The sequence below is a fragment of the Elgaria multicarinata genome, chromosome 7 (assembly GCF_023053635.1).
Source record: "Elgaria multicarinata webbii isolate HBS135686 ecotype San Diego chromosome 7, rElgMul1.1.pri, whole genome shotgun sequence".
In the NCBI taxonomy this organism is placed as follows: Eukaryota; Metazoa; Chordata; class Lepidosauria; order Squamata; family Anguidae; genus Elgaria; species Elgaria multicarinata.
In genome coordinates, this window is record NC_086177.1 from 105068909 (window position 1) to 105089965 (window position 21057).

At 41.1% G+C, this 21057-nt stretch overlaps 1 protein-coding gene across 2 annotated transcripts in view; it reads left to right on the forward strand.

Annotated features, from left to right (window-relative positions):
* Positions 1 to 21057, forward strand: part of KHDRBS3 (KH RNA binding domain containing, signal transduction associated 3) — a 129659-nt gene that overhangs the window by 44144 nt on the left and 64458 nt on the right. For both annotated transcript variants that reach the window (XR_010025640.1, XM_063129920.1), the window contains exon 2: positions 10791 to 10909. Coding sequence is in view for 1 of the 2 variants with exons in the window: in XM_063129920.1 (XP_062985990.1) it covers positions 10791 to 10909 (119 nt within the window). In the remaining variant the exon portion in view is untranslated. The remainder of the gene's footprint in view (positions 1 to 10790; positions 10910 to 21057) is intronic.

Consider the following 21057-nt stretch of genomic DNA (forward strand, 5'->3'; position numbering starts at 1 on the left):
TTTAAGACAAGGTGTTGAGATATTTACTTCCCCAAATGATTTCTAAAAAATATGTACAGTATTAGATTATTACAATTTAGGTGTTTATTACAATTATTACAAGGACAAGCAAGTCCTAGGTTGCAAACTGAGACTACAACTCTCAAATGCAAGAGTGAGATGCATTTCTGCCTCTGGAGGCACTGCCATTGAAGCAGAGACTGAAACTAATAGTGATAGCTTTAGGTCAGAAATTGAGTCTGATTAAATTTCATGCATATTCATTGAATCTTGGTTCCCCCTTTTTCTCAGTTCTTTTTATGGGAATGGGTTCTTTATGTCTTGACACTCGGGGACTAGCAGAGACATAAATAATTTTCTTTGTTACTAATGTTGGTGGTTTCTTCTGTTGTTTTTAAATTGTTATTTGCCTGCTCCTCATAAACTGGCAGAACTAAAGAGATTCCTTACAAGCTCCTGAACTGTTAGGTGTTCCTAACAGTTCAGGAGCTTGTAGCTCCATTTGTTACCCAAAACTTTAAAAAAAATTAAAAAGTAAATTAAATTTGTAATAATTGTTTGAATACACTGTACTTTTAATGTACCAAATGTAATAACTTTATGCCATACCAACTTGGACATAATTACATTTTATGTTCCTAAAATAACAAAGTGACTTTCAATCTGTAAAAAGTGCTAATATTGCATTTCAATTTTTCCGAAACCCCCCAGAAAAAAATGGTTTTTTTCCCATGGCTTCAAAATTTCCAGAAATTTTACATCTCTAATTATAATGCTCATCAGATCCACGTTAGGAGGGCCTGATACATTTCTGCATAGATTGTTTATCTGATTACAATGTAGGTATTGTTTAAAACTGCCTTGAGAACATTAGTTGCAGAGCAAGTTAATAATTTATTAAATTAAATAAACATAAAACTTGAAGCTATGGCAAGAGGTGTTTTCATAATCCAGTCCAAGTCCCCATTCTCATTGAATGTGCAGATGCCACTTTCTGAGCGTGAAAAGCAAAACACCAAACTACTTGAGTCTTTAAAAAAATTGTCTCAGCTTTATATGACGAAGTCCAACTACCTAACATGCAGTCACCAGCTGCAGTAATCTAGTGCCTCAGAGAATAGGGATGGATGAGAGGAGAATGCAAAGATCGTAGCGGCACAAGCTTTTGGCATGAAATGTATGTACCAGCTTAAATATCTGTTCTTATTCCTTTAAATGCTCATCTTTACTATCAGGTAGATGTTGAGTTGGCCTACAGTTTCTCCTGCCTTCTTCATTTGCTGGAAACTAGAAGGGACTGATGTATATTATGGGTGGGGAAGGGGGAGATAAATTTGTGTGGGGTTGTAATTGTGAGCCACCTTGGTAGCTAATCTTGGCTGAAAAACAAGGTCCATGTATATAAAAAGTACAACCCGCCAGGTTGTTTTTTTTTCCTTTTAAGCCAGGGAGGTTCTCACCCCTGAAGACACTGGAAAAGTTATTTTATGCTTCCAATATTAGGCTGTTCTGGCCTACAAAGTGTGTGTGAGTGAGTCCAATGGGCAATTGCCCACCCCTGGTCTACCTTACTTGATGTGTCTTTCCCCTGCCTTCCTCCTCCAGAACCAAACACTGCACTCTTCTGAGCACACCATTTTTCAGTGCAGACCCATTGATGAGATAGGAGGGAACAAGCTCTAGGCAACTAAATGAAAAGGTGGGAAACTTTCCATAAAAGTTAAGCAGAGGAGATTAAAAGATGGTAAGATGTAGGCAGTTAGGCTGCTATCAGGAGAGTGTACAGCGTGCAGGGATACTGGAGGAGAAGCACTTGAAGACAGGTGAAGAGAAGGAAGAGTGGAGAGCAGCTTTGTATTTGGATCTAGCTAATGTATGAGGTCATGAACTTTTTTTGTGGGCAACATACTACCCTGACAACCAATAGTTTATTCTAGAGGTTGGTCTACCTACGGTTGGTTGGTGTGTCTTCCGAACCCAGACAGCAAACCCATTGTGGTTTGCTGGAAGCAGCTAGCAAGCAGCTCTTGGTGATCAGCAAAACTGCTGCCACTCTTGGCAATGGTGCGCACCCGTTCTGCCTCATTCTCTCAGATATGAGATCAATACAAACAAGACAGACCCTGACCACTGGGTTACAATCTAAAATACATGACATAAAAGGAAAAAGGGATGGGGGGAGGGAAGAAGAAAAAAGTAAACTTGAGCACTGACGTTAAAGTTACATGGTAATTCTTACAATTACCAGCTAGAATAGAATGGAAATAGTTAAGGGAGAGGAGCCCAAAGGAGCTGTTGAAAAAGACTCCAAATTATCAGTTTCGGCTCATGAATTCTAACAAACACACCTGATGAGAACTGGGATGATCCATAGGAAATTGGAATGATTTGAATGAATGCTGATGCCTGTAATGAACAACAAGCATCTATGGTAGAAGAGACACCAGGATTTATGATAAAGTATGAGAACAGGAAGAGAAAAAACTGTTGTGGGAATTTAGTATTTCTGATATGTACCAGCTGCCTGAGTTTTAATCTGTCCTAAATCTATCTTGTTCTTAAGGTCTGTTGATCTTTATTCTGAAGCATGACAACTCTAACTGGACGTGGGATATGGGGTATTACTGAGTAGTTGGGGCTCTGCTAGACATCTCAGTGGACAACACTGGCTTCTGGAATGAAGTCACTTATGTATGACTTTTTAAAAAATAATTAACTTATGCTGAAGAACTCATTTTTTATTTTAGTTCTGTGGAAAGTTGGAGTAGAGGATTCAACATTTGGAAGTATTTAATCAGCCCTGTCTTGCTGCTATGCTTAAGTATCCAATTGATCATTATATCAAGTTTTGAAAATGTCATAATCTTTCTTATTGTTCCCTCCCCCAACTCAATTGTCTGACTCTTTTTTAAGAGTTTAACCTTTTTCTGGAGTGTGTGATACATCTCAGCCAATTTGAGTCTAGATGTAATTGTATTTGTGAAACTTGCTTTTGACCTCTGCTTGTGGCACAGTATTACAACCAGGGACCCTCAAGATGTTTTGGACTTGAACTCCCCCAGCCAATAGTCCGACATGATGGAATTTGTATTACAAAACATTTGGAGAGCATCAAGTTGGGGAAGGCTGATTTACCTGGTCAGAATGTTTGCATATAAAAGATCTTAAACCAATGTGTCTCCTTGTCATCACATCCATTTTAGCCTAATTGTCTTATAAATCTAGAACGAAGACAGAAGTATCAAACAATTTGGGGGGCTGATCATAGGAATAAAGGATAATAATAGGCAGCAGGAAGTGCAGTTTATTGACAAACAACAGGAATAAACTTTGCCTTAGAAGTTGCTGCTCCTTTTTTAATTAAATGCCATTAAATCAAACTTGTAAATAGGTACTTGCTTGATCACTGGTGAATAAGAACTGAATGTTAGTGAACAGACAAGATATATATGGTTGTCTTTCTTCCTTGAACACACACATGCATGGGTAAATGGGTTACACGCAGCGGTCCCCAACCTTTTTGGCACCAGGGACTGGTTTCATGGAAGACAATTTTTCCACGGACTGAGGGGCGGCAGTTGAGGGGATGGTTTTGGGAAGCCCCCCACCCCCACACTCCAGTGTCCTGGCTTCGCTTTGGCTGGGTGGGCGCCCAGCCGAAGCGAAGCCAGGACGCTGGGGCGCGCGGCTTCAGAACGGCGCGCCCGGAAGTCGCTCTCCCAGAGCAGCTTCTGGCCGGGCATGCCATTCTGAAGCCGCCCCACCCCATTCCAGCGTCCTGGCTTCACTTTGGCTGGGCAGGCAAGATGGCACCCTGTACCCAGGTACGCTGGGGTGGGTGTGGGTGGGTGAAAGCAGCTCACCTGCACGGCCCGGTTCCTAACAGGCCACGGACCGGTAGCGGTCTGTGGCCCGGGGGTTGGGGACCCCTGGGTTACAGCATAATCCTCTACATGTTTACTTAGAAGTCGGTCCCACTTGTTCAGTGGGGCTTCCTCTAACAAAAGTGGATATAAAATTGCACCTTAGTAGCATTTGGGAACATATCTGCAAGGCTGTTCTAAGTATTTAACTGCTTTGTGAAATAGCCAAGTGAGGTCCAAACTCTGGTTGATTTTTTTGGGACTCTGCAGGCTACTTTTCTAGCAGGTTTATAGAAAGAGCTGGAAAATCTTAGCCATCTGGCTGCTGTTGTGCCTAGAAAGTAGAACCTGGTTCTTGGCCTAGGAATCTAGATGTGTTCTTGCCATGGCTAATTGTAACAGGTAGAATTCCTGGTGGCTCTTACGTTTCCAAACTGCAGCACCAAACTGCTGTGAAATCCTTGCTCGACTGGTCTTTCTTTTTATCTCAGTGCAAGGGAACAAAATTCCTGCCTGTCTTCCAAGTCCTTTGTGCATACAATATGTGTTGGGGGAGTAGTTCAGAGCATTCAGGTGCTTACAGTTGCTCACAGAGTTTTTGATTCTCTCATTTCACATGTTTTCAACCAGCACTAAGTATTCCATATAATATCAAGTAAGGTTGTGTTATTATGTGGTGATTAAGATGTATGTTCCCCATAGTAGAAGTCCTGCCCACCTTGTCATATTAATAAAGGCAAGTAAAAGAACTGGGTTTGTGTACCCTCTTCCACAGTTGTGTGGAGGAATTCAACTGTTTGAACCTGTCCTTAATCAGGATGTTCAATTTTGGATTGCAAGATTCAAATTCAACTTGTAGACGATCAGTTCAGTCAATATTCACCTACGTAGCTAGGCATGGAAGAGATTCCTGCTTCTGCTGTGGCCAGGATCGATAGAACTGTGAAACCACTTATATGAGCCTACTGGGTTGGGGAAGGTTTTTCCACCCCTTCACTGTACAGGAGTCTTCCACTTCAGAGTAAGCACTTTTGATATTGATGGGAATTTTAAGAAATCACTGGGTTAGTGCAAACCCTTTGTGTAAACGTTAAACAGCTCAATTAACTTTTTATAGGGAAGATTTATACAAACCATTTTTCCTATCGGGATATAGCTTTCTGCAGTCTTCCTATGTTGTAATCTCTGCAGAAATAGCTTATGAGTAGAACCTAGCACATTAGGATTGCAGTTAGCTGATGCTTTTGTGATTTAAAATAGCATTGTGAACCCCAAAATATTTATTTTCTGATAATGATTTTGAAAATGGTGAAATTAATGTCTTAAACTAAACTTTAATTGTTTATTTGATCATCAACCCGTTCAGAGTAAGGGACTCCCTCTAACTCCCTCTTGGCATTTGCAATGCTAAATAAACCTATCTGTAGGATCCTGAGAAGAGCCGGGGAATTCTTACTTCTATGGATAATTAGAATAAAGCTAACTGATGAAGGAGTCTTTGTACAGCTGTGTACAGTTTTTGGTTGGCAATGGGTATTGATGAAAATAACTATTGCAGAAAAAACCTACAGTGCCTCAATTTAATATGTTCTAAAGTTTTGTTGCACGCAGCATTAATAGAAGTAATAAAGCTGAGAATAATGGTCCTCTCACGGAAAGATTAATTCTTACTTTGAGATTAAAGTGAAATAAGTCTACTTTTTCATTATCTAATGCTCTCAGTGATATTGTAGTCTGTCACGTAGGTTCTGTGGGAAACAATCCTTGCTTAGCCTACTGTGTTCTGAATAGAATACAATAATTCCTCCAGTGACATGAATTTCTGGGCTTCTATAAACATTGTGCCCATGGTCTGGGAACATGGGATTTTAATCCTTAGCATTATCAGAAACCTTAATCACATGTTCATCTATTATTTCTGAGCTAGGAGACTACATCGGTACACAAAGCCTACTAGTAGCACAGAATGTAATCTAGGGATTAAGGGAAGGCAAATCCTCCTACTCATTCGACCTTGAAAATCTGATTGGATTTCCTCATTGGTCTGGCTTGACTATCCCCAATTAATTTAACATGCTATATATTTGAAACAGTCCTCCACGGGCTATTTTGATATGATCTGGAGTTCATAATTTCTTAAACCATGAATGAAAATAAAAGGGCAAAGTTATTGTTTTCACTTATTTTATGGTAGTAAGAACCCACACTGGGTTCATACAACATGACAACCCATACACAGTGTTGAGTATGGCTTGAATGTGGGTTGTCATTGAACTGTGCATTGTTGTCTTGTGTGAACTCAGCTGTGCTAACAAACCATGTTTTGTTAACCACAAACAACCCACAGTTCACAACCCAACAACAAACCATAGGTTCTCTTCTTGGGTTGTTCGTGGTTTGTCGCTGGGTGTACACAACACAAGAACTCATGGTTAAACAGTGATCCATACTCAACCTTAAGTGTGGGTTGTCATGATGTGTGAACCCAACCTTTGTCTCTGGAATCTTCAGTCAAAGGATGTGTCGGCAACTTGCAATTTGTGGGTCAAACAGGAGGCTCTTCATTGCAGTCCTTCTGTGTGTTTGTTTTAGAATTTTGTTACAGTTTACCTTAAATTATTAATAAAAAGCAAATTTTGCTTTCTCTTCCTCATGGCTGTATAGAGGAACTTGATGTAATTTGTGGTCCTGAATTTACAATAAAGACAGATTGATGTACATCTGGGGGGCAGAGAGGGGGGATACTGGGAGCGAGTCCACCTTACTAATCCAATCAGAAGTTAGTCTAACCGCCTCTTAAATTACCAGTGAACAGGTTCCACAGCACCCCTTAACAAATCTGCTGCAATGCTTCATTCCCCATATTGCTGGATAATTTGACTTGTTGACTGCAGTTTGAATCCATTATCCGTCATTATGGCTGGGTTTGCTCTTTCTCCTGGTAGCAAGCATCATCATCAAATAATACCGACTCCTCCAGTCTTAACTCATACCATTTGATTGCTCAATATTTTGTTGCTGCTTCTGCTGCTTGGATCCCACCCACACCTCTGTGGCCCAGAACAACCCCTTTTTGGGTATTTATCCTGAAACACAGAAGATACTATTCCAGTAAAGGTTTTGCCCGTGCTGCATAGAGCAAGCGATTGAGAATCTCAGTCTGCTGTTGGCTTGCTTCATAGCAACAGTTACACTTTGCTGACTTGTATTCAACTTATCCAATATCACTGCACAACTCTTCTGGTGGTGTTGATAATGTGACACAGGAATCTCTGAACTACACCTCTTGATCAAGTGTAGAATCTGGCTCTTGAGTTTTTCTCCCACCACAGCTTCAGTTTGTGAAGCGATGTTTCGATATCTTATCCATTTCTCTCGGGTTTTACAAACGACTCAACGTGTGTCCCGGTCCCAAGCCAACTGTGTTTAGAAACATGCATTTCTTCTTTGTGGTCTGTGTAGGCTCACAACTGGGTTTGCCTAGATCCATTTTTAGAACATTATAGATCTCTAGTATGGCAGCTGGTGCTCAGCATCCTGCTCCCTTGCAGGGGAAGCCTTGATTGTATGACCATGTTTCTAAAAGTGGAAGGAGCACCTTCTTTCTCAGTGCTCTTTAACCATCACATTAACATCTAGATGAACATTCTCCATGGTCTTAGCAAGGGTTTCTGAATAAAGGTGGGCCGCTTAATCATCCCAGAAGACCATAAGGCCGTTGGTTATCTGCTACAAAAAATGGCTGGGAACAACCTCTTCTCAAGAACAGGAATTATTATTATAATAATAATTATTATTATTATTATTACCCACCTCTCACCCTGGATTGAGGTGGGGTGCAAAACAAGAGCTGATCCTGATTCACTTCCAGACAGGATAAATCATTAGCTTATCAAGTAAAAACGTTTGTATTTACAGATAAGATCTGTCTTAGGTTGCATAGCAGCAATTGAGTTTCCTTGATAATTTAACTTTTAACAAACTGAATCTATTTAAGAAACAATTCTTGGAATAACAACAACAAAATGGCTTGATAATGAACTGAACAGCAGGCATTTACACTTTTGGTTGTTATGTGCCTTTATTTGTGTGTGGCTATTATTAGTCCTGTTTCCAAAATGTGCCTTTTTTTTTGGCAAATATAGTCAAATTGGCAATAATAAGAATTGGCAGCTGGACTTAATTTTAGCGGGTTAGGCTGACTACTAGTTTGACAATTACATTCCTAGCTCAGATTAATAGCCAATAAAATCTTTGTGGGCATCTACTCTTCCCAGTCTATTTTGAGAAGAAATGCTGAATATGTGTGTGGCTGTCAGTTGTGTACTTCCGAGTGGCCTCAGGCAAGCCATCCTCTTTTAGCTGCAGTGGCTCACCTCAAATCTCCAATGTGGGGATAATATACCCATCTGTCTTGCAGACTTGTTACAGGGATTACTGAGCTAGTGCATGTGTAATGTTTTGAACATGGCAATGTGCCATATAAGTTGTGAATGTATCTTCATTGGTACAGAATGGGGTTATTTTAACTCTGCCCTTTTTACATGGGACGTTTTTTGTTTGAGGAAAGATATCCAAGCCTAAAAAGAGGCATTTTTGAATTTAATGAAGAGTTGGGAGAAAGCGGAACAAATGATGGCTAAATATACTTTCCATGGTAATGAATATTCATTGTATCAGTGTCGTTAATGAGGTCTTAGCAATACTGTGTTCAGGTTTAGTGATAAATGGGTGAAAAATCTATTTGAGAATAATTGAAGAGTTGCGTAGGATTTGAGAAAGGAAGAAATTAATCCTTCTGGTTCTAATTTGGAAAAGGGAAGTTTAGGACACTCACAGCTTTCCTTGCCTTTTCATTGTGTGTATGAAACCCTGAATGTCTCCAGGAAACAGTTAATTATGGTCCAGGAACAGAACCCCTTCCTTTTAGGATGAAGAGCAAACAAAAGGAAGTATTTTACACAGCATGTAATTTAAGAGGATAGAATTCACTACCCACATTTCTTTTTTTTATTGCGTTGAATCTAAATGTTCCCTTTCTGTGATGGAAGGACTCTTTCTATTGCATCCAACATACCACTCTAATCACGAATTTTAGTGGACAGTGCCGACAAAATTGGATCCAATATGGGTCATTTTCCAAAGTGCATGAATTCTGAAATCATCCAATAATCCTTGTGGGAACAGGGTGTACATTTGGAGATAGTGCTAATAATGTATTAAAAGTATTAAATGGTCAGAATACATATTATGCTTGTGATACATCAAATAAGGTAGAGTTGTGAAACTAGTTCTTCAGTTAGAACCATTTTAGAAATATAGCTGTTTTTCTTACCCATTTTTTGGGGTGCCTCTCCCATGGTTAGGAGAAAACAGTTCATGGAGGATATCTATGACCACTAGCCATGATGGTTACACATTATCTAGAAGCATTCTAATCTGGGTTTTGACCTGGTTACAAGAGTAAATCAGCCTTTGTTGCCCTGATGGATGAACTTTATCATAAGAGGGACAGGGGGAGTATGACCTGTAAAATTCTTCTCAATTTCTCATTGGCTTTTGATACCATCAACAGAGGTATCCTCCTGGATCTGCTCCATGGGTTGGTCATTGGAGGCAGAGTGTTACAGTGGTTCCGGTCTTACCTGCAGGATGGATTTCAGATAGTAACATCTGAATTGAGCTGTGGCTTTCTGTAGAGTACCGTCTTGTCTCCAGTATGTGAAACTGCTGGGAGCAGCCATTAGGGGATTTCAAGCAAAGTGCCGTCAGTATCCTGATGACACGCAAGTCTAACTCTCTGTGACATCTGAAGCAGATGCAAGTCCTGGATTAGTGCCTATACTCAGTGGTGGGCTTGATGAGGGCCAATCAACTCAAGCTGAATCCAGGCAAGATGGAAGCTCCTTTTGGGAGTGGTGCCCAGTCTGGAAAACAGGCTTAGGGCCTCTTCTGGAGGGGTTGCACTCTTTTAGAAAGAACACTTCCATAATCTATAGGTACTCCTTGATCCATCACTGTTGTTGGAGACACAACTTTCATAAGAAACTTCCATCTTTGAAAAAATCTTGTTATAGGAAATAATGTGAGTTGACTAGGCACCAGATGAACTCTTATGCTTTGTTTTTTATATAGAGACAATTTTCCATTAAGTTCTTGGGGCTGTAAGTAGCAATGAATGCTGGGATTCTCAGGATACACTTCTTCCTCTATTCCGTAGTGGAAATGCAAATATGGGAAAGACTGTAGCTCAGCGGTAGAGGGTGCATGTACAAGAAAGAACTGAAAGAACTGGGTATGTTTAGCCTGGAGAAGAGAAGATTGAGGGGAGATATGATAGCACTCTTCAAATATTTAAAAGGTTGTCACACAGAGGAGGGCCAGGATCTCTTCTCGATCCTCCCAGAGTGCAGGACATGGAATAACAGGCTCAAGTTACAGGAAGCCAGATTCCGGCTGGACATCAGGAAAAACTTCCTGACTGTTAGAGCAGTACGACAATGGAATCAGTTACCTAGGGAGGTGGTGGACTCTCCCACACTAGAGGCATTTAAGGGCAGCTGGACAACCATCTGTCAGGGATGCTTTAGGGTGAATTCCTGCATTGAGCAGGGGGTTTGACTCGATGGTCTTGTAGGCCCCTTCCAACTCTGCTGTTCTATGATTCTAAGGTTCTAGGTGCAATCCTTGTTCTTTTCAGCTGAAATAGTCAGGTTGTTGGAGAGTTGCTAACAATCACAGTAGACGATATCGACTAGATGGATAAATAGTCTGTCCTGGTATAAGGATGCTTCCTATGTTCCTAAAAGACTTTCAGAACTGCCTGATGAAATATGTCATTCATCTGTTCTATAATTGAGAATATGTGTGTTCAAACTGTTTTAGGGAAACTTAACGCCAAACCAGGTTTTAAACTTTTTGTTACAGAAATCGATAAATTCCAAAAAGGGGAAGACAAGGAAGAAGAAAAGTACATTGATGTAGTGATTAACAAAAATATGAAGCTGGGACAAAAAGTATTAATTCCAGTAAAACAGTTTCCCAAGGTAAGTTGTATCAAAGAATGCTTGTTCAATGCTTTTCTTGATTAATCAGTATTTCTGAATTGTCACCGGTTTTGCTTCTCATTGTGAATGTTATTTTGGAACTGCATTGTATTTTAAGATTTTGCAATACTGTGTCTAGGAGAAATATTAACTGTGTCAGCAGGGGAAAAAAAAATCGTTTTACTTATATAAAAACCTGGACTGAACCATTCTATTATTTGATAATATCAAATAATACATCAAATAACAGAATGGTTCAGTCTATTATTTGATCTCTGGACATTTTGGACTTCCAACTCCCAGCATTCCTGACCTTTCGCCATACTGGGGGAGAGGCTTCTGGGAGTTGAAGTCCAAAACCTGGAGCTTTACCTTCTGCCAGCCTGATTTAAAGCATGAGTAAAGATTTGGTAAGCATTACCGCATATTTACAGAGAAACTGAGGACAAGCTCTGTTAATGTGATTCGTTTTAAAGTAACTTGTACAGCCAAATGCGCACTTCATTTACACATACATTTAATTTATTTATTTATGTTTTTATTCTCTCAGTGCTATTTTGTTCTATAAACTACAAAAATAAGGTGATATTTTGAACCCTGCTTGTTTAAGAAAGAGGTCTTCAGTAATTGGGCGATTTCCCCAGATTTATTTGTAGGCAAATGAATATTGTAGCTGAATTAGTACTTAACTCTAAATATTATTTTAGCTCGTTTAATAAAACTGTGCTTACATTGACCAAGGAGAAAGTTTGGATGCTGCTGTTAAATATATGCTGAAGTGTGTTGTAGAAAGTTTAGCTGACTCATTCTAGATATTGACCTGGTTTGCATGACACAAAAGCCCATGGGCTGTTGGAGACAAGCAGGAGTGAATGGATGTGTTGCCTGCACTGCGCCTGCCACTTCCACTTTTACCCAGCAACCCATGATTGCCAAGTGTGACTTCTGAACCCGGACTGCTGGGTTGTTTAGGGGCTAAACAATCCAGTGGTTAACCCATGGTTTGTTGTTGGGTCAACGGCTGCGTTGTTTAGCCCTTAACAACCTAGCAGTCCGGGTTCACATATCACGCTCAGCAACCTACGAAGGAGCCTATTGTGGGTTGCTTAACCCATGAGCTGTCATGTCGTGTGAACTGACCCAGAGTGTCCTTGCTAGATCACTGAAAAGGAACAGTCCACACTGCAAAATTTTGTTGCAGGTTCCACTTGCACGAGAGAAACTGGAACCAGGCCCAGAACTTTGCCAGCTGTCCAGTGAAATTCCACCTTTTGAATAGCAGTAGAATTTCCTGTCTTGGTTGTTGTTGCTTCACTGTAAAAGGCTGGGTGAAGTTGGTGATGGACTGTATGAGCCTAAGGCCTGTTCCTGGACTCTCCCAGAGAAGAGGCCTCTCACGATAGTAGCCAGAAACTTTCAGCTGGGTACAATAATTATTTAGGAATGTTTCTGGTCACATTTAATGTCTTAGTTTATTGGCATAGGCAGTACTACCTTTAATGAAGCACAGGGGTCTGGAAGAAATTGAATGTGTTTACGGTGGAGGAAAGTAAAACAGTTGGGTGTCTGAAGGATCTGTATTTTTATAATGGAAATGTGACCATGTTAGTCTATTGCAGTAAAAACAACAGTGGCATCTTTAGCTATATTCCAGGAAAGTTTGACAGAATAAATTTGTTTGTCTTTAACACACTTTGTTACTTTTACATAAAATATTGGGACTGGGGGTAGTTGCTAAATTGCTATGTAGCTTGATCATAAATGATCTAGTCAGAATAGTAATGTAAAATACCTGAACTGCAAATGTATATCTTTTCCCTACTGGTTTAACTGTTAGTACCTTCCCTAAAGAATATTAGGACTTGTCATTTGGCAGGAGAAGTTTATAATTCTTTGTTAGAGATCTTTAACCACCGTCACAGAATTACAGTTCCCCAAATTCATCTATGGTTAGAAAGATGTACCCTTAGAGTTAACACCCATGTAGTTTTGTACTTGGTAATGGAGCAAGATTGGCAACTTTTTTTGAGCTTCCTTAGTTCAGGTTATTTCCTTGTTGACACCTGAAGGGATGAATAGACACGGTGAATGTTTCACTGTACGTTGGCTTCAGTCTTTGTCTCTGTAAGGAAGAGCTTCTGTTCTCTATCATCTGATGCCTTTTAGTAATAAGAATCAAGTGGGCAAAGTGAATGGGATATCTTTATTGCTATCAAAGGGAAGGGAAGTTCAACAACTGCAATTAATTATGCATTGAAATCTATATTTTAGATTGTAAACACTATTCACAATGCTGCGGTTATGTTGGAAGAATAGCATCATTATTGCTGTGTATCTTCTAAAAATGAAAAATAAAAAATATCTTGGCTTTCCAAATTGCTTACACGAAGTAACCAAACTAAAGCTTAATATTTCCTAATTGATATTTTGGGTCTGTATGAATGTTGTGTCTTCAGATTTATATCTTAAAGTAGCTGCTTGACATTGTGAAATAGATTTCTTGCATGGTTTACTGTAAATGAATAATTCCTCATTTAGGAATGCACTGAAGATTTATTTATATTGCTTTCCCTTAATAGCATACCTGGCTGTGTATTTCAGACTGCTCTATTACTGCAAAAGAAGCCTTGTAATCATTAAATCATGACAGGGATTGAAATGTATTGACCACTGTTCCATTAAACTGAAAAGTAGATCTTTATATATGTTAACTATGGAGCACCATTTTAAGCAATGATTGTTTCTAATAAAACGGAATTGTTGACAAGGCATTACTGATGTCTGGAGGGCTTTTTTAAAGTATGCTTACTAATTGTCTGAGGCTACATCTACAGAAACAACAACAACAACCAAGAACTATCCTAACTTAATGGTGATGAGTTTCTTCAGAGAATCTTGGAATTGAAACTTGAAGATGTTGCCGATATTTTGTTGGCTGCCCTGTAATTCCCAGATTTCTGTGGGGAGGCCATGATAGCTAAGGTCCTGAACAGATGTAATGCTAGCTTGGGTTTAAATGCTAATGTTAAATTTTGCTGGCCCCAATATGGAACCCTGAAGGATGCCACTGTTTACTACCCTCCATAGTGAAGTCTGCTTATCCCTACCCCTGGTCCTTAACTAGTTGGAAATCTATCAGGGCCTGTAGCTGGTTAAAGAACAGATGGCAAGGAATAGTTTTATGGAAGTGGTCTGCATAAAACAGAATTTGAATAGCCCGAAACATCTTCCCACAAAAGTGTGTGGTTCATTTTAACAAGCAGCCTATTAGGAGTGCACAATCATGTACTCCTAATAGGTATTATATAGGTGAATTTGTGTAAATGGGGTGGAGAACCTCTGGCCCATGAGCCAATTTGACCAGCCCATCCATCCTTAGGTGAAGCCCCTTCCCAAAAACATATACCTCCTGAGGATTAGTGGGAACGGGTATCCCCACTGTAATCTCTGATCAATGAGCAGAGTTAACCGTGGGGATTCCCCTTCACTCTGCTCTGTCCCCCCTCCCAATTGGGAGGGGGAACAGTTGGCCCTGGTCACTGCATGTGGGCTTTCCCTCACCACGTCCTCTGATGTCATTTGCATCGAGGGCCCTGCCAAAAATTAGTTCCCATCCCATAGTGTGAATCTTTGCCTCATTTGCCTGCTGGTGCATTGTGCTAGGACACGAGGAGCCTATTTGACATTGGCTTTCTATCATGATGTCCCCAAGTACTCCTAACCCTATTTTTTATTGTTTCAATTTGCTGTGTTTAGATTCGCTTGGGACTCCTAACTTCTGCAAGGGTGGGGGACCTATTAAAAATATTTACCCTCCAAGACTGATAGATCCCGAAGGATACCCAAATGCTCGGATTTTCCTGCCACTTGAATGTGATCTTGTTGAAGCTCTAATTTATCTCCGGAATTATGAGATGGACCAGGCAACTGAAATTATTGCTCCCAAGCTCCCTCTGTTAAGAGATAGAGGTTAGAGTCTTTGGTTTTCCGAAGTGTTTGGGGCAATAAAATGGTTGGGTAGATGGTTAGACTGATGGTGGAGAAAGACTTGGAATGAATGTAACCAATCATGTGTGAGAGTCTTTTGTAGGGTCTATTCCATGGCAGTGGCAAAGAAATCACTTTTCTGCCACCATTACATCAACAGTCCCTAGTAGGTTAGGGATTGTTACAAACTGGTCCCCAAAGTAGCCCACTGACAGCCCACTGATTAGTTTTAAAAGTGGGTTTCTGAAAGCCACTGGCATCTGTTCTGACTTAGCCTCTGCATTGAGAGCAAGATCTGTAGTGGTGACTGAGATGGCTATTTGTCTTGTTCTGTTGGATAGGTGTCAGCCTGGGATTATGGACAGATTTCTTGGAAGATTGAAACAGACCAGTTGCTCATTAGATCCATGTGCATTCTGGTCGATTAAAGCTGCTATAGGGAGAGTATAGGGAGAGCCTCTGCCACACAGGTGGCGGAGGCTGTAGATACATTTTTAGAGAAGGCTGTACTGCTATGGCATTAAAGCAGAAGACCATGAGACCTTTACTTTTTTAAAAAAAAGCTCTCACTTAACTCCAGCACCCTGCTGGTCATTAATTTATCTTTATTGAATAAGATGTTATTCAACGTCAGGCATTCTGGATTGAAACTTGTTATTTAGATCCTTTCCGATCTGGGTTCAGACCTGGTTTGGGGACTAGACAGGTTTTTGTTGCTATAATGGATGGCTTTCAGCAGGAGATAGACAGGCGGAGCACATCCTGGTTGGCCCTGCCGGACCTCTCACCACCACATGCCTCCCGGACTTATCAACCATGTCGGGCTGGTATGGGTCTGGGAGGCACGTTGTGGAGACTCCAGTCTTCTATGGTTGGACATGCTCAGAAGGTGGTGCTGGAGGATTATTTTTTCACTCTGTTAGCCATTGGCCTGTAGGATTCTTCAGGGCTCCACTCTTTCCCACATAGTATTTAGCATGTGCAGGTAGCTTTTGGAAGAGATCATCTGTTTTTTTGGAATTGGATGCCATCAGAATGCTGATGTCACCCAATTCTATCACCTTTTCAGCTGGTTTCAAGGAGGGTGTGGAGATCTTGAACTGTTTCTATGTGCAGTGAAGAATTTGATGTAGGGTAACAAGCTGATGTGGGGATAAAAGTCAATCTGTTTTGGATTGGGATGCTTCTAGATTGTGTGTTGCTCCTGGATATCCAGGGGGCAGCTGTTGCTAGGAGTGCAAAATGCCTTTGCCCGTCTTTAACTGGTGTGTGAGCTGCATCCCTTTGTGGAGAAAATGGGACTTGCTAGAGTTACCCAAGCCTTAGTAACCTCCAGATTAGATTACTGCAACACACAGAATGTGGGGCTCTCCTTGAAGAGCATTCGGAAATTGTAGCCAGTGCAAAATGCAGCAGCCTGTGTCCACTTTTTGGATCATATTATACTGATCCTTGGTATTCATTTCCGGGCCCAGTTCAAGCTGCTTGTTATTACCTGTAAAACCCTAAATGGCTCAGGACCAGGATATCTGAAAAACTGCCTCCTCCTGAATGAACTGCCCATCAGTTAGGGTCATCCTCAGAGGCCCTGCTCTGTGTTCCATCACCAAGGGAGATGTGGTTTGCGGTAACATGAGATACGGCCTTCTCAGTGACAGCATCCCAGTTGTAGAACTCTCTTCCAAGTGAGGTTGGACACAACCCTCTGTTGATGGTTTTTGGGTGGACAGTCAAGACATTTTCCAAAATCCATAATACCTTGGCCAACCAAAAGGTTACCAAAAAAAGTTGTGCAAGCTTTCAAGATCCCTTCTCTAGGCAAGATGTTATAGAAGGCAGGTGGTGATGGTGTTAGAAGGGAGTACGGGGTGTGAGGGAAGTAGTTTTGTATCAGGATGGTGTTTCATTGTTGTGAACTGTGTTGTGGGCTCTTATGGGGGCAAGAAAGCAGTATATAAATGTTTTTATAGATAAATATTTTGGTCAACCTTTTTGGCACCTTCACCAGCTCAACACCGTGCCTGGGTCCAGCTCCAGCTGAGAGCCCCCTCCCTCCTGCTGTCAACTGTAACTGCTGAACTTTGCAACTAAGATTGTAGTGCCTGAATTTGCTTTCCTTCCCCCCTCCTCCTCCTCCTCCTCCCTCCCAATCCCCTTTCCTTTTGTGTCATGTCTTAGATTGTAAGCCTGTGGACAGGGACTGTCAAGAAATACTTTTGTAAGCCGCCATGAGAGCCTTTTTTGGCTGAATGGCGGCATAAAAATCCTTAAATAAATAAATAAAATAAAAAAACAGTATCCCTTTTGAGATGCGGTGATGAGAACTGTACACAGTATTCAAAGTAAAATTCACCTTTTTCACAGCTGCCACGTAGCAGGTTGATGTCTTCATTGATCTATCCACCTCAATTCCAAGAACTCTTTCCTGATCAGTCACTGCCAGCTGAGAACGCATTAATGCATATGTGAATCATTTAAAATTTTCCCTTTCAGGCTTTGCCATTTCTTGCCTGTTTACCCAGTTTAGAGAGATCCTTTTTGAGCTCATTATCTCCCTGAATAATTTGGTGTCATCTGTGAACTTGGCACCTAATTGCTCACTCAAATTAAAAACCAGAAGTCGCAATACAGAACCGGGGGCAGGGGCACTGTTTATACCCCTCCATTGTGAGAATGACCATCTCTTCCTACTTTCTACCAATCCATAAGAGGATTGCTCCTGTCGTGCTAAGGAACCTATTGTAAAGGAACTTTCTCCATAATCTTTTTAAAGTCAAGTACATGGTCACTACTGGGTCTTTCCTAGCCATATGCTTAAAGGCATGAGAACTCTAAAACATTGGTAAGACAGGACTTACCTTTGTAGAGGCCGTGCTGATTCTTTTTCAGCAAGATTTGTTCTCTATGCTTGATATTCCTTTAATTCAATAGTCTGTTTCAGAAATGGGTTATATTTTCATTGTTTTCTATTGCATGGTTCAACAGACTGTTTAAATCAAAGGTAGGCAACCTGGTGCCCTCCAGATATTTTGGATCCAACTCCAAGAAACTCCAGTCAGCATGACGAATGGTCAGGAATTGTGTGAGAGAGCTAATGTGGTGTAATGGTTAGAGTGTTGGGACTGGGACTCAGGAGATCTGGGTTCTATTCCCCACTTGGCCATAAAGATCACTGGGTGACTTTGGGTCAGTCACTGACTCTCAGACTAACATACCTCAATGGGTTATTATGAGGACAAAATGGAGAGGAGGAGAATCATGTATGCCGTCTTGGGCTCCTAGTAGGAAAGACAGGATATATACCGTATTTCTTCGATTGTAAGACGCCATCGATTCTAAGACGCACACTAATTTCAGTACCACCAACAGGGAAAAAAAGCTTTGATTCGAAGAAAAAATAAATTTCTTTGAACATCTTTTATGAGTAGAATTTCTTAGAATAAGAATTTCTTAGAAAGAGCTGGGTTTTGGGGCCACTGGGCTGGGAGGGGCTTAGGGGTAAGCAAAAAACCAGGCGCTTACCCTCCCAGCTCCTCCTCCCGGCTCGCGGCTGCTGCAGGAACTTCCTCTTTTGGAGGCCTGCCTGCACGAGGAGGAGAGAGATGGCTGGAGCTGGAGCTGCAGCGTGAGAGCAGCACTTCTTTAGCCTCTGGGCACAGGTTTTTCTGCGGGTGTGAGGAGTTCCAGGCGGGACGCGGGCTTCCCAGCGCGGTGGCTGGGGGGGGACCCGGGGCTGGGGGGGGGGTGAGTCTCCTGACTCTTGGAGCCGGGTGTCTTCCCGGCGCAGCTGACGAGGGCCGGAGCTGCACGGGGGGGGGGGGGGGGCGTTATAGGCCCCAATCAGCCTGCAAAGCAATCTTAAAAAGCCCTGCTTGCTCAGCTTTCTAAAAGCAATAAAGCTAGAGAGAATGGATGTTTCAGACCCTTTTTTAATAGGATAGAGTCTTTTTGCATCTACCATATTGCTTCGATTCTAAGACCCCATCGATTCTAAGACCCCATTTTTAGAGCTGTTTATTTAGGGGGAAAAGTGTGTCTTAGAATCGAAGAAATACGGTATGTAACAAATAAATAAAATAAAAATTCTGGGAATTTCAGTCGAAAACATCTGGAGGGCACCAAATTTAAATATTCCCAGTGTGGTGAGAAAGTTACCCACTCTGAAGATTAGCCACTTGTGTGACTTTGGGAGAGGAGCTAATGCGGGAATATTCCATATGCCATCAGTTTACAGTAGCGTACTCTCAGGATTGAAGCAGCATTGTGAGAGAAGGCCTTGACAGCACGGGACACTCTCACCAGCTCAGTCACTGTATGTCAGAGACCTTCCACTGCAAGTGTATAACAGTAGATGACTGATATTTGCCTTGATAGTTCATGAGCTCCCATTTAAATATTAAGTTACCTTTTGTACAGCGGTCTGGCTATTAACATTAATATCAAGTTTGGTGTTGAGGAATGCTTTACCTTCATTTTCCTTATCTAATTTGGCTGTATGTGTTAAGGAAGCAGAGCTTTGTCATTGCTAGCTTTTCTGAGCTAACTTCTTGAGAGCTTTCTGAACTTAAATGTAGTATAGTACTTCAGAGATCTTTCACTACTTATCTAAAAAATAGAGACTTCTTTCCATTGTGGTCTACTCTGATATTGAGGAGAGTTGAATTCAGTCAGCACTATTCAAGACGTGGCATACCAAGCAGTGGAGTAGCTTCAATGCAAGGTATCTCCTAATCTTTCAATCTGGATGGACCTCTCCCTGTAACTACCAGCAATTTGAAGAGGCTAGTCCTAATCCTGTATCAGTTGTTAAGAGGTTTCAGGACTGGCTTTCTTACCAATCTCAGAGGAAGAGAACTAGCACTAAAATTATCTGGATTCCTTCAGTGGTCAGGTCACTAAAACCCTTGCAACGTTTATTTTATAAGGGCAAGAAAAAGACTAAATCAAGTATTGGAACAGGAAAAGCTGTGGTCGGTTGGAAGTATGTGGATGTGTTCTGAGTGCAGATGTTAGTATATGCACACACACACACACACACACACACACACACACACACTTTTTTTAAAAAAATTCCCTACATCCAAATGGAGTTCAGGCCCAGTTAAAAATGGGCTTGTTTGGGTACCTTTCCTCCCCTCCCACCCTCCTCCAGGCCACTGCTCTGAGTCTTTCCCTTCTTTTTTCCACTTCCTGCCCTTCAAGCCTAATCTGTTGGCAGTGGTGGCATGCAGTGGAGTCTCCATTTAAGAGGTTGTCATGAGCATATGTGGCAATATCTCTGGTTGTCAGGTTCAATGGGAAACGTAGTTTTTATGGTTCTTGATATTACAGACCTTGGGAACTATGGAAACATTTTCAACGATTCCTGGTGACTACATACTGTATGATGTGACTGGCAAGCTCACCCAAAAATGGACTCATGTAAAACAATTTTGAACAGTTTATTCTAAAAAAACAAAACAACTGTTTTTATGGTTCTGGAACACTGCAGGCTTTGGGAACTGTAGAAACATATTCCACGGTGACTACATATGATTCCGGGAGTGTATGTTTAATAGAGGCCTTCATTGGTGTTGGCTACTGCTGCCAGGTAAATTTAGGGAAAGGACCGGGCTAGGAAACAGGTTTTGTTTTTGTTTTTTTAAGAATAAATTGTTCAAAATTGTTTTACATGAGCCCATTTTTGATCAGGCCAGGTGAGTTTGCAAGTAGACTTCATAACTAGTCACTTCTGTTCTTGTGCATATTTGGACATGAGATTAGGGAATTGGATTAGGAATTCATTTTATGTTTTGAGGACCTACCTTCCTTCTATTAGTGAAGGGGGTTGAGATACCTTTAGGTAGGGAGATAGAGGGCTCAAGCCAGGCTATGCAGGATTAATGTCACAGAGGAGGCTCTTGATCGTAGTTAAAGGATCAAGAACAACAGACCAACGTCAAGTATTTTGACACTGTAAACAAATAGAGCTATCCTGACTTCCAGATGTGATATCTGAGAATTATGCACTTTTATAAAAGCAGAATCAAGTTGATGATCTCCTACATGGACAAAATGGGTTGACTTCTCTGTATATTCTCTGCATAGCTAAGCTTGAATCTCTCTTACCATGTTAATGTTAGGTGCTATCTTTTCCCTAATTGTAACAAAAATAGTAGTAA